Below are 15,066 nucleotides of genomic sequence, written 5' to 3'. Positions count from 1 at the left end.
AATATGGAGTCCTTACTTCGCAAAGGATATAAATCTGTTAGAGAGAGTACAGAGACGTTTCACTAAAATACCAAGAGCTCTGAAAGATCTACGATACGAAGATAGACTCAAAGAACTAAGATTACCAACCTTACAAGAAAGAAGATAAAGGGGTGACTTGATCGAGACTTTCAAAATTTTATCTGGACATTACAGTTGCCCTAGCATCCAAGAAATCTTCACTACTAATAAAAATATAAATCTCCGTGGACACTCAAAAAAATTACCAAAACGCCTTTTGCATCTAATCCTAGAAAACACTTCCTTGCAAATAGAGTAGTGGATGCTTAGAACAAACTCCCACAACATGTCATCGATGCAACAAATATAAATCAATTCAAAGCTCTATTGGATTCACATTTGGAGAGAAGAAAGGACTTAGTTCAAACTTAAAACAGCTCAATTACTGTCAAACTTGTTGTGAAATCAGATATGAGCGCATCAGCAGAATGCTGCCTGCTCATTACATAATAATAATAATAACTAGCCATTAGAAATAACAGCTAGATGCCGTCAACCTCCAACGCTATTGACGCTTTTCTTTCAACAGCTGGATAATCAGTAACTATATACAAATATAATTTAACACAACGCACCGCAGTCTATGACTATGTAGTATTTTAGCAGCCTTAGCCAAATAAATAAAAAGGTGTAACAGTTTCTACTTTGTGAATGATATTGTGTGTAATCTCTCGCATTAGGCCTTGATTTCTTTTGCCAATGACTATTTACCAGCCTCTCCAGGTTTGAGTTCCCTGTATGTATGATTTGTGAATATTGAAGTATCATATTATATATGCTTTGTTTTTTTGTTGCATTCCAGGCGTAGTGTACACAGTGTCCAGCGTAAGTCTGCGTGGCGGCGGCAGCGTGCTGTGCGTGTGGGTGAGTGTGACTAGCCCCGAGCAGCCGGTGCTGCACCCCTCCAGCATCAACTCCACGGCCGAGAACTCCATATCTATTGTACGTACGGATGATAATATGCTCTACACACCCAAATTGTACTAGCTTCATACCGATGTCGACAATTGTCAGTTCATTTATAGAGCGGAGACGGTTTACATATACATAGTTACCGTGAGCACTTAGGCCATAGTCCCATTGTGCTATCTCCCATTTTACCTCATTCCTTTAACAGTCACCCGGTCCCTTTTATAATGTTCACCATGGTTGTGATTGGATATGTGGCTATGTCTTTGGGTTCCACAATGTGTCTTCCCAGGCCTCATCTCTCCTCTCCAATCCCCCTTGTTCCCTGAAGGCCCCACGAGGGAAGAAGGTTTCGTCTCTCCTCTCCACTCCTTGGTTCCCTGAAGGCCCCACCATGGAGGAGTGCACTCCCCCTTGGTTCACTGAAAGCCCCGCGAAGGAAGAGGGTCTCGTCTCAAATCCTCCTTGGTTCCCTGAAGGCCCCACGAGTAAAGAGGGAGTTTTCGAATGGTCCAATTTTCATCCCACTAGTATCTAGGGAAATAGAAGTTCCACTCCAGCAGAGCCCTGAGTGCTGGGGTAAGGTCTAAATCAAGGGTGGCCAACACGCAGCCCGCTGGATGTCTACTTGCTCCCCGCGGAGCATATGCACAATTTTTTTTCTTTTAGTGTACAAAAAAACATTCCAACGTTCATAGTTCGTATCATATCTCGTGTGTGGAAGTATCTCAGTACATTGATTAAACTATCAGTATTGCGCTTCTTGCGAGTATTGTGCTTCTTGCGAGTACTGCGAGTCCAAGTCTTGGACGTCTTTTGCATCCCGTATATGCAATACTTGCCAGCCGCACGACGCTGAGAAGATTGTTCCTCTAGCCGAAATACGGATTATCCGCAAAGCAAATGCACCAGAGGATATGAAAAAAATGGAGGTAATTTTTCGACAGGATATTCTAGAGCTTCTCCCCCCCATGGATTTTTATTCTCTAACAAACCCCCCCCCATGGATTCTAAAAATTATTGTGCATCAATAATTAATCCAGCACCGAGTGAGCAATACCCCATACAATATTTCCTTTCGGCGTACCGTTACTTGTAAAAGTAAGTGCAAGTGCGAAATATTAGGAAACAGGTATTTGGACTAGGTATTTATTCATATTTGTACCAGTTGTTCCAAATATCAAGACGAGCTAGTACGACTCACCTGTAGTACGACCCGGTAGGAAATCTCATTTCTCTCATCAAAAAGGTTGGCCACCCATAGTCTAAATCGTGGTTGGCCAACCTTATCAGCAGCCGGGCCAGATTTTAGAAATGAGATTTCCTACCCGGCCAAACAACTAAATTTATTTTATTATTCAAAGCAAACAAGAAATATATTAAGAAGATAAGATTTAACAAAAATGAGAGTCAAACATATTTATTAGATTAGAGTTAGGCAATACATCAAAATAAACAAAATATAATAAATTTTAGTGAGATGTCTGATTTTGTTTGTCAGAAAGTTTGTTTTGTTGTCATAATCACAAATGTTCATCAGTGATTCGTGTTCTCATTGATATTTAATATGTTTCATTCGACTAAAAAGCTGTTCACACGTGTAAGTGTTTCCAAATAGCGAAATCATCGATAGAGCATGTTTGTAAAATGCAGGATTTTCTCTTTGTCCAAATATTTTTTGTAAAATTCTTCCAAACCAACCTGATTGAATTTCTCCTTTAACTATGCATCACAACACATTTCACAATGTTCCATTTGTAAAATTCCTGGCAATAAATTCACGTCAAAATCTTGAAATCGGTTTTCAAATTCCAGGTTATAGTCGGATATCAATAAAGCTTATTTATCCGCCGCCATTTGTATGACGTCTGGCTGCAATAACAATGCAGAAAAGTGAGTGAATATTTTTGTGCTTAACTATTGTTCCCAAAGGCCAAGTTTAATTTTAAATACGGAAATAAAATCATACATGTTTGATCTTTCCCTTGTAGATGAGTTTTAACAACATTTAGGTGGCTAATTATATCGACCAGAAATGCAAAGTCGCTAACCCACTCCTCGTCTTCAAATTCTGGGATACTTTTTGACTTGCTTGTGAAGAATGATTGTATATCTACCTTCAAATCAAACACTCTTTTCAACATTTTGGTACGGGTCAGCCATCTTACTTCCGCATACAATGTAACGTTATTATACTGTGAATCCAAAGACTTGAGAAGCTCTTGGAACTGACGGTAATTCAACCCCTTCGACTTAATAAAGTTAACTGTTTTGATGACCACCTTCACGACATGTTCCATTTTAAGGGTCTTAGAAAATAAATTCTCCTGATGAATAACGCAATGAAAATTTAGCATCGAAATATTACCAACTTTACAGGCCTCATTTTCAATCAATTTTACTAAACCTTTGTGTGTCCCAACCAGAGGCGGCTCTAGGGATCCAGTCGTAGTAGGTCATTTGAAAAAAATGTGTGACTAATCTTTATTTGATATTGTGAAAAATGCCCATATATTATTATTTTTATCAATTTGTTATATATTATATATTTGTTATGTTATATGTTAACCTCTCGGACAAAGACTATTATTTACTTTGTGTTCCTTTGCGATCTGTCAAAACGTGAAAATTTTTGTGATATTTACGAGTTTTGTTAAAAGCTTCATAACTCACGTTTTGGGAAACGTAGCCTTATTCTAAAAGATGTTTTGGAAAGATTATGAAATTCACTATCGTATTGTATTGTTATACGTAAATATTTGCGTTTCTAAATATACATTTTCTGAAAACGTCAAAAATATGTAAAAATCGCTGACCATTATTTCAAAGCTGTGAAAAATGTACTTTTTTCTGAGTATCATAAAGAAATAACACTTTATATATTGAAGAAATATAATTAAAAACTATTAGTCACCTCAAAATATTAACCGTCCAAACTAAAATATTTTTAATAAATTATTTAGAAACGCAATAAATTATGAACGAACAAGATGACAGATCCAATCGACTTAGATAATGCACCTCTACATTCCATAGATATTCTTGAATACAGACGCGTAGCGTTATTCATTATCGATACTCTGTTTTTTAAATCATGGCAATCCGTATACTAGTGATGGAAATAAATCGTTTTTTGTAAAATCTCGCGCGTTTACGTGAAAAGACGTTCTAATGTCTTGACCGCTATAATCATATTTACGTCTTTTGACGTTCTAATGTTCTGAGTGGTTAATATAGTAAATTGGAAGTTTTAATGTAGTTGTGCACAACATTAAAGTAAATAAAATAATAGTTTGATTCTATTTGACAATGATCTTTTACGTTTTTTGTTTTGTTTCATTCTTCAGCTTGATTCTAAATCGATAACAACTTAAATAATTATTCCAAACCTTTCCCGAACTATCCAATTGAAAAACAACCATTGTTCCACACACTGCAAGCATGTAAAATGAAAAACCGACAGTTGTTTTTGTCACCATCTCTGTAAAACATATAATATTCATCGTATTGTCTCCCCCACGGTCATGACCTAAGCGTCCCTAAACTTTCTTCGGTACCCAATTTTTACTTCGACGAAAAATATAGTACCATCTCATTTATTCTATGGCGCGCATAGGGACAGAAGATGCCAAAGTGGACATTCTTTAAATTGACCCAGTGAATCGTGTGGACTTGTGAATGAAAGCTTCTATTAGAGACAACAGATGTCACTGCTGTTTCACGTCACATTTTAAATAAATTAAGAATAAGACCAGTTGTTTTGATGCACATAATTGATTATTATTGTTGTCTCATAATTTTGGGGGTCAAACACCAATTGACCTAAAGGAAGAACCGCCACTGGTCCCAACCATTGCTGCACCATCTCTTGTTAAACCCGATAGGTTGTTGAGTTGTAACGAAAAGCGATTCAATGTTGATGTAACAGCTCCTAATAAATCTCGTTAGCAAGTAGTGGATAAAGTGCCGCCAATTCTTCTATTTTGTTAAAATGCACATCAACACCCCTGATAAAAATCACCACTTGGGCGATATCTGTGCTTTCATCCAATGCTAGACCACGCCTAGTAATAGTTTGACGAGACATGCTTATTTTTGAAAAATCCGTTTTCTTTTACGGGCACAGAATTTCAACAACACTCACCAAACATTCATTAACCATTTCACCATCTGAATATGGCTTCGATTTTTTTGCTAGTATCATGGCTACTGCATAACTAGCTTTTACATAGCATGTTGACTCTTGAGCTGCTCTAGTAAATATCCAATGTTGTGCAGAAAGTTTTCTTTTTAATTCATTTACTTGTCTTGTCGAAATTGCCCTTCGTACTTATCAAAATTATTTGCATGGTTAGCCTCATAATGACGTTTAATGTTATACTCTTTCAAGACAGAAACAATTATTGCTTATTAAGTTAAATTAAATTCCACGAAAAGATAGTTTATAGTCTGTCTTGAATACTTCTCAGTTCTTCTGTGACTCTTCTCTTCTTTGGTACAACGTCTTTTCTACTCGACGTCATTGTGGGTTTTCGTTTTTAACTTAAAAAATTAATAAAAGGACATCATTATTACATAAACTTTCAGACAAAAGTTTGAGATGTTTGGCGCATTGTAAAATATCTGTAATGACATTAAGGATTTGATTGGGGCTAATTCATTAGTAAAATAAAAATAAAGTAAAACACTAAAGAAAGGCCTTTTATTTTATTTTTTCTAATAAACTTAAAAGTAGGTACATACTCAGACAAAAGCCAGTAGTCAGCACAGTTAGTAATTTGGTAAGATACCTACAATTAAACACAAAACAAAAAAATAGAACTCTACAAAATTAAAGCCAAATATCATAGATTCATTTTAAAAAATAAAAGCTGGGTTTGCTTACCTTCATTGCACTTAAAAAAGTAGACAGGATACTCGGTTTTAGCAACTTGGATTTTTATCAATGTGTATTTAAAAGTCGATCGCAAAATCTCACGAGACACATACATGGCTGTAACGCACACAATGCATTCACACTCACGGCCATCCACGCAAGATTGGCGTGCGCGCTCTTTAAAATCAGCTTAACGATGTGATTGTTTGTTAACACGAATATACCATAGAAGAAATTTTCACGATAGTTGAATCAATATACTGAGATACTTCCATATACGAGATATGATACGAACTACGAACGTTGGAATGATTTTTGGTGGTTTTATGTACACTAAAAGAAAAAAATGTGTGCATATGCTCCGCGGGCTACAAGTACCCTAAGTACACTGTTCCCCAGGTCATTCAGCCTGAGCACGGTAGCCCATACCTTAGCTTGGGATGGCTATTACAGGTTGTGTTTCCACTCCCTGAGCGATTGGTTCGCCATACTCCCTACGCTAATAGTCAGTTAAAGTGTTGCTGTAATTGGTGACCCCATATGCATAGCGAGCTATTTCCAACCCGTCTCTTCCTATTTATTCTTCACCCCCCCCCCCTTGAGCAATATAATCGTAAGCCTCCAAGTTTAATACTTTAAACAGGACAGCCAAATTGTGCACTGTTACTTGTTGAACAATATTAGTGATTATCGTGATTAATTTTTGGGTTATTATGCTGTGTTGTGCTTCCTCTTTCTTTAGCCAACTTTTGAGCGTATGTGGATTGTGGCGAAGTGTGTGTTTATGTATGTAGAAGTGATACCGTGTTGTACGCGTCAATCCTCTTAGGACCGGTATTTCGGTATACATAGGCATTTAATTTTGGTGTAGCCGTCAAGTACAGTACCAAGGACTAACTCTTCTTCCATCCACTTATAATTTGCAGGTTCACAAACAAGGCAGCCACAATGTGAGCCGGCCACTGTCCATTTCCTTGCTGAGCCAGTGCGGCGAGGAGCAGACCTCGGGAGAGTATAATAAAAACTATGTTACTCTCAAACAGATTGGTAAGTTCCTGCAACCGTTATAATGTACTAAATTATTAATTTCCTGCAATAATATTTCGCCTCAAGTATGCTAGTATGTATAAAGAAATAGGTGCATTGGTTGGTATGGGCTGAATAAAGGGTTTAATGTATTAATAATGTAATGTTTGTTGTTGTTGCAGGTAAAGGTGCCTACGGTTGTGTTAAGATGGCGTATCGGAGATCCGATCGGCTGCTGGTGATCGCCAAGTTTATTCTCAAAGAGAAAGTAAACCAACAGTTTTGGGTAGATTGTCCGGACAAACCCGGAAAGAAAGTGCCTCTAGAAGTTAGCCTTCTTCAAACGTTAAAGCATCCTAATATTGTAAGCATACAGTGAAATTAAATAATACATATTTTAATTTCGTAACAGTCTGCAATATGATGTACCTTTTAATGTACATAAATTATTATTGTAAAGTTGTCAGAGTAAAGTTTTGGTATTAAGTTCAAATAAATTTATAGTCTGAACTATTAAACATTTTTTATCTTACGATTGTCATATTAAACATTTTTTATATTATAATTGTCGTATTAATCATTTTTAAACATTAATAATAATTATTGACACATTGTCAGTTATGACTTTCTCACAGGTATGAATGTCATAGATACATACATATAAAGGCTTACAAAATAACTATTTCTTTCAAAATAACTAATACTTCACACGACAAACAAAACATGTTTTTGTTTTATGTTACAGGTTACTGTATTGGATTTGTATGAAAATGAAAAATATTTTCAAATGATAATGGAAAAGCATGGCTCGGGAATGGACCTGTTTGAATTCATCGAGCGCTGGCCCAAGTTGGATGAACCTTTAAATTGTTACATCTTCAAACAGGTAATCTCAACTTCATGGGCTTTTCACGACTCCTTTTAAGTCTTTGTCTGCCCTCCTGGCACTCCTTTCTCCGTCCATGTTTGAAATGGCTTTAGCCATTTTTGGTGGCCAGATCTGAATATCCAGGTACTTCCCCACCTTTCTCTCACCCTCTCATTCCCCTCCTCAAACCCTTAATCCTCACTGGCGCCAGACGGTTCAGAGCAGTTGGGACTCAGGGTTTCACACTTTCGGGCAGTTGAAGCTGTTAAGAACTGGTTAAAGTGAAGTTATAGTAATTTATTTTTGTCCATCGTCAGGACACATCTGCCGTGATGATGCTGATGATAATGCTGTCCGAAACGTTGGCTAAAGAAGGAGGTAGTGCAACACGGCACAGTACCCCAAAAATAAATCGCTATAATACTTTCGACCGTGAAAACTCAAATCATATCCAAAGTGAAGTTAGTAGATAATATGGTTTGTTTGTTAAATTGTAGATAGGCCTGGCCGTGCAGTACCTCCACTCACTGAACATCCTGCACCGGGACATAAAAGATGAGAATGTGATCATCGACAATAAGTTCCATGTGAAGTTGATAGACTTTGGGTCCGCAACCTTCCGCCATGACACCATCCTGTTCTCTACTTTCTACGGCACCACGGAATACTGCAGCCCCGAAGTTCTGGCTGGGAACAAGTAAGTAATCATCATTCATTATACAATACAGTACTATAATATATATAATACAGAAACCGCACAAGAGTTCCCATAACTGCTCCAGTGGAGCCAGTGAGACTATGGCATCCCCAATTGGGGTATGTTGTGAGGCTGAAGGTAGACTGAAAGATACTCTCGGTAACGCTCGGGTGTAAGGGGCCGTACAAGTATTATGTAAGCACTATAGGGGGGCAGGGGGGTCTTTGCTTTGCTTATTTTTGATGATATGGGGGGGTGGGGGGGTCGAGATAGTGATTACGTCAGCAGTAGTTATTTTTTTTACACATTGGCAACCCACTCATTGTCTATGTTTGAACACCGAATACATATTCGGGGATTCCCACAAATAATTAATACGTTTAGGTACTCGCTTAGAAGCGAATGGGGAAATTACCGCGCGCTACTCACTTTTATAAGTGCTACTTATGAATCAATAAAAAAACAGAATACATTAACAGAAAAATGCATATAGGTACCAATTTTTACGTAAGCATGGGAGGGGGGGGGGGTTAGAGCTTTGCTTACTTTTGGTGACAAGGGGGAAGAGGGGGTAAATAATTTTAATAAATCTGCTTACGTAATACTTGAACACCCCTTAGACCACCATTCGGAATTGAAACGTTGCTTGAAATGGCTTTAATCATGTTTGGTGATCAGATCTGAATAGCTAGGTACTCCCCCACCCCCCTCTTTCCTATCCTCTTCCCTCCTCACTACCCTTCAGCCTCACTACATACCCCAGAGACTCTTGTGCGGTATTCACATTTAAAAAAAAAAAAAAAGAGGGGAGGGAAAGGAGATGGGAAAGAGGAAGGTGAAAAAATAACTGGCTATTCAGATCTGGTAACCAAACGCGGTCAAAGCCATTTCAAGTAACGTTTCAATTTTTAATGGTGGTCTTACACCCGGTTAATACCGATAGTATCTTCCGCTCTGGAACTTGCCGCAATTATAACCAAATAATAAAATTTACCTGCGCACGCCGAGATCAAACCCGCGACCTCCAGCTCACTAGTCGAGAGCCTTATCCCTCGACCACGGAGACCATCAGTATGCTTATGTACTTCCCGTTAAAGCTAATTAATAATGTGTTGCTGTGCGTACTGCACAGGGCCCGCGGATGCTTTAATAGTGCACAACTGCTGACCCCGTACAAATCTCAAGTGAAATCTATCGAATTTGGCACCCACCTCTGGTCTGGAGCCCTAAAATACTTTAAAAACCCTCTTGAATCTGTGTAGAAACAAAAGGTCCGTTTGATAAATTCCCCTATCTTTGCAAATGAATTGAAATCTATCACAGGCGTCATGTGGGAATACTGTCCTTGTTCTACCAGTATTTCAATGGAAGATGCTCCGAGGAACTAGCATAATTGATGCATTCGGCACCAGTGCATAGTTGGGAAACACTCCAAATGCGCACCCAACATTTGTACATGGTTGACATTTTTTTTCACATGAGAATGGGTCATTTCTGATTCTTGAGTTCAACAACTCGAATGTGGAACGATTTGCTGGCTTTCGTATTTCATTCCTCCATGTTTATTCCTTCCTCTCTTCAAAAAGACTCTCCATACACCATCTCCAAAGATGACATAGCTTAAAAGATTACTATGTGGAGTTAATGTAAAAAAATTATTATCAATATTTTTTAATTTTGAAATTAAGTTAATCAATAATTAATCATTGTAACAGTTCTACTTCTAAAGTTTCTGTTTAAATTTAGATATGCAGGACCCGAGCTGGAGATGTGGTCCATGGGCATCACGCTGTACATCCTGGTCTTCTTTGAGAACCCATTCATGGATATAGAAGACACCATCCAGGCACATCTGGTTCTGCCACAGAGCATCAGTGCGGAGCTGGAGCACCTATTGCGCTGGATGCTGTGCAAGAAGCCCGAGGAAAGGTGCACCATCTCCCAGCTGATGGCGCACCCCTGGCTGAAGCAGACCGTCAACATGAACAACTACAACTTCAGCGACATCATCGACTGCGAGAGCCAGGAGGCCGCCCCCGAGGTATACTACTCGGGTTGGGGGTGCTCGGGCTCCCCGCTATCGGCCGAGGAGGATGCGCCCTCACTCACCTCGCACTCCGCATCGCACACCGACCCGCCCCTCAACGCTCAGGCTCTCGCACAGGCCCTGCCCCCTGGCACTGACAGACAAGATGGACAAGGTTCTTATTATTTCTTACTATGTTTAGCATACAAACTGTATATCTGTTTAAGCAATTCAATCATTCAAAATACATATTTATACACACCGTGTCCGGAAACTTGCGAACTTACATCACACAGAACCCAAATAAACTTTTTTTTCGATCTGATTTTTTTTACCTTTTTTCGGCAACTAAAATGTTTAAAAAAAACTTTTCTTTTTGAATTCGACATTAAAAATTACAACTTCCCCTAAAATCCTTCAAAGATTTACCCAAAAACGATGCCTAATAGTGATGTAGATTCACCAGTTTCCCGCTTGTTACTAGAATCTTCTTGACGAACAATATTTTCAGATTTAACTGTCAAGAATGATAACACATCTAAAATTACAGCAGTGCAAAACCGAAAATATGTGCCATATTATAGACTTCTGGCTCCAGGTATTATGGGGAAACTCTGAATTAATGTAAATTATTACCGTGGTAATAATTTAATCTAATTGGGGATTGACATCATCCAGAAAACAAAAAATCCATTATGAATACTTTTTACTGAAAACCCTACAAAGAATTGTTATTTTTGGGAAATTCAACTACAAAAAGATTTTTTTAAAACTATCTGTCCTTTTCGAAGCTGCCAAATCACATTATTTTTCCAGGTAATGGAGGTTCTGTATTATTAACCTTTCCGGGAGTAAGTTACGTAATGCTGGCCGTGCTCTGGGGAGTGAGTTTTTTTTACATAAATAAAAAAATATATTTTTTGATTAAATTTTATGATAGTATGCAAAATAAATAACATCTCTGTCGATAATGATGTAAAATGTTTAAAATTGGTGTAAAGTTACAGGAATATGCGACGCATGTCGTCCATTGCCGTCCATACTTCTTTGGCGAAAGTGTGTACCGTCGTTCATTAGCGTCCATACTCCCGGAAAGGTTAATATTTGCCGATATGATTTAGTGAAGAGTTGTCTAGAAAAGTCTTCTAATTTGGATAATGTTAAATGCAATATGTGAATAATAATACACAGATTAATATCCCCCAGGTGCAGGTGCAGGTGGGGCCCTTCCCCAAGAAGGAGTGAGCAAACCAGACGTGAAGCAATTGGCCAAGGACAACCTGAAGAGGAGGTCTCAAGGACAATTTACCGCCATCTCCATGGACAAGGAGTTGCACTCCGATAACTACAGCCTTCGATCTTCTGCAGAAGTAAGTATTCCTAGAGGAGAACTGTTATGACTAGTCCTTGATATTGTCTATGGTGTGTCTCTATCCAACTTTAAAATGATTTATTGTTGGGTTTGTTTGTCTGATGGATCCCCCTATCTCATCAGACGGGTGGATTGCTTGCAATTATAAAGTAGACTTTATTTATTTACCCTGTGTGCTGTGTTTGTTGCTTGTCTCGAGTTGTGTCTTTACGGTGTGTGTGTTGCAGATACTGGACATTTCCAAGCCCATCTCCGATGCGGCCATGACGGACCTGAGCTCAGACGCGACGGGGCGCAGCGCGTGTGAGTTTGAGTGCGACAATGATGACCCCTATGCCTGCGACAGCTGGGACGAGTGTGACCAAGAGAGCCTCTCTTAACACCCTTTACGCTGCCCAAAACAAGGATCCCATTCGGAAATATTGATTTTCTTTTAAACCGCTATGTCTTTGAAAAGTATTCTTTTTATCTAGGTAGTATAACACCCCAGCTATAAAAGTATTTTTTGAAAATAAAGCGTACTTTGTGATACAAATCCATAAACTGATAAAAGTCGGTGTTGGGTCATTATAGTAATTTTTTTTTCTTTTTTTATTAAATTACAAAAATGATTAGTGTTTTCACTTGGCCCAAATCAATATAAAAATTGCATCTCAAGTGCCACAAGTGTAAGGATTTATTACCCGTTCTACAGGTTACAAAGATATTGGTATACATTCTATTATATAAAGTTGATTATCTGTTTGTAGCGGGCGGGCGGGCGGGATGTGTGGAATTGATTTGTATAGAAATCTACAGAAATTTTGCACACTTGATCTACAAAACAAGAGAAAGGTCACTGTGTGCATGGGAATTCGAAAAACCACCCCCTTTCCTATCCCCTATAGCAGTATTTTGATGCTACTCGTCGAATTTTTGAACATTTGACGTTCAAAATAAGACAAAAATTACTGTCTAAATCTGATTTCGAAAAATTCTGCATAAAGGCCGGGAGACAGCTAGTATTCAAATGAGAATTTGGATAACAATGCCTTTCCCTCCATTAGTAGGACCAGCATAAACGGTAGATCTAACCTTTCCACGTTATGGTGTTAGTAACCACTTAACCACTTAGCACTTCACTTTCTGCTGCTCTTTATCCATTCTCTAAATATCTTTTTATTGCATATATTATTATCGTAGGATTGCCTTAGTACAGTTGTTGATTCTCTGTCAAATGTTTTTTTTTTAAATATTTACACAAAACGAATTTTTCCATCGACCACGGGAAGCAAACACATTGAGACTGCGCCGTGATGTTTCAATGTTTTGTATACCTAAATGTTTGGAAATACAAGACATTTCATGCGCAGGAGAACAACCTTTACATACACTATAATGACATATTGTATGGTATTTTTTTAACAATTATTGTGTCACATATTGAATACTCAATTATTTTGCAAAAACCTTTGTCAATTTATTCAACAGTTTTGTTGTGTTTATATTATGTACCTGAATTTTTGAAAAATCCCCAACAGCATTTGAATGAGAGAATAATTTAGTAATTATTTTTGTAGACTTAGGTCAGACATCGGTGTAGTGAATAGTTGTAAATACTTAGAACGGGTTGTTTCACAAAATTTGAACAATTCATCAAATTTCAACGTTGATTTTATAATTCTGTGAAAGTCCTGTTCAAATTCTGTTATTATATCATTATGGGCCAGTAGCTTCACAGAACTGAAATAATAACAGTACTTGAAAATTAAATTATCGAAGGAAGCAAACACTTTGTGGCTTGACACTATATAAATGAAAAAAATAAATCTTTGTTTTAAACCACTTTATTGAGTTATATAGGTCGACCGGTTTCGGTTGGACTTCTTCGGGACAATGGAAATATAAACCTAATTAACTATGAAATTTGATGAATTGTTCAAATTTTGTGAAACAACCCGTCCTTAGTTGATTAGAATGTGATAAATATTTTTTCAATGTTGTAATACATAATAATTAATTACATATCTATATTTTTTTAATGTTGAAAGATCATGACATTGACAAAAGATTAGAAATAGCTGCTTTTATTCACCATAATAATAGGAATTAGTGGGTGGAGCTGGAATCACCACTGACGGGGGTTATCATATCTGAGGGTATTGACTAGAGATCCCTCTTGCACTTGGTGCATTAGCTCTGCAAACAAGCACATGTTTCTAATACACTGCATATTCTTGGAGCACAATTACAGGGCATCCAAGTAGTATTCCACAAGGTCAGGGGTCTGTGCTCTCTCTAATTATTTGTAGATTCTATTGTATCCTAATTCAGTATTATTTATCGTTGGTATAGGATACACTTAAATGTCGCACTGTGTACATAAATAATGATTAATGAATATATTATTTCCGCAGTAAAAATACTAAAGACAGCATAACATTTTTTTTATGGAACCTAAATATTGCTTATGATCTGATGAGGTACATTCTATATCAATTTGATACCCTGACATTATTTACAGTACTTATATTCCTTAGGTTAATAATTTGGCGTAGAAAACTTGCGCAGACCAAGTGATCGTTTGCGTAAAAGGTGCTATTTACGGAGCTTTTAAAGATTATTCTTACAGTAGCTTTGCCATTACAATCTTTGATCTTAATCATTAACACAGCCTCGTGAGAATATTTGGCTTCAAACTTTGGTAGGTAACCCCTTCATTCAACTATATGCCATCTTAGTAATAATGAAGCCCTTTTCTCTCACTTTGATCTCATTACTATGTATGTATTACAAAATTGGTTGTCCATTGAAGACCAAAGATATTATTATAAAAAAATTGTATAGTAACCGAAATAGTTTATGACACCAACAATTTATATAATAATTGAACCTTTTAGATTTTATGGCTTGAGATAATGTATAAATATTATGATGATTGGATACAAAAAGAAAAACTATAAATATAAATTGCTCTAGTGTAAATTTCACATAATGGCGCTTGAACTCTTTTGCCTTTACAGCGTCGATATTTTGAAAAGTTGTCGTATTTCGCCATTAAATCTTTTTCAGGAGTGTCCTGTCAAAATAATAGTGTGCCAGTTATTGAGACATTCAGCTCAATTCAGGAGCTTGTCCTACTAGTATACATACTTACAAATTTGTTAAATCATTTCATTAGACTAATTTTCAATCATTGTTCCGACGATAATATCTCAAATATATGGATTATGATTTATAGGAAACGTGTTAA

At 37.3% G+C, this 15,066-nt stretch overlaps 1 protein-coding gene across 1 annotated transcript in view; it reads left to right on the top strand.

Annotated features, from left to right (window-relative positions):
* Window positions 1–15,066, top strand: part of Pask (PAS domain containing serine/threonine kinase) — a 29,673-nt gene extending 14,607 nt beyond the window's left edge. Inside the window, exons 13-20 of the mRNA XM_089650647.1 lie at window positions 863–1,002; window positions 6,772–6,892; window positions 7,054–7,235; window positions 7,617–7,757; window positions 8,237–8,436; window positions 10,183–10,637; window positions 11,669–11,832; window positions 12,062–15,066. Of these exons, the coding sequence (XP_089506773.1) occupies window positions 863–1,002; window positions 6,772–6,892; window positions 7,054–7,235; window positions 7,617–7,757; window positions 8,237–8,436; window positions 10,183–10,637; window positions 11,669–11,832; window positions 12,062–12,214 (1,556 nt within the window). The 3' untranslated portion in view covers window positions 12,215–15,066. The remainder of the gene's footprint in view (window positions 1–862; window positions 1,003–6,771; window positions 6,893–7,053; window positions 7,236–7,616; window positions 7,758–8,236; window positions 8,437–10,182; window positions 10,638–11,668; window positions 11,833–12,061) is intronic.

This window comes from Hesperophylax consimilis, chromosome 3, assembly GCF_061612785.1.
Source record: "Hesperophylax consimilis isolate HC1 chromosome 3, BYU_Hcon_1.0, whole genome shotgun sequence".
Lineage (NCBI taxonomy): Eukaryota > Metazoa > Arthropoda > Insecta > Trichoptera > Limnephilidae > Hesperophylax > Hesperophylax consimilis.
Note: the sequence above shows the minus strand (reverse complement) of the source record. Positions and strands in the feature narration are given on the sequence as shown.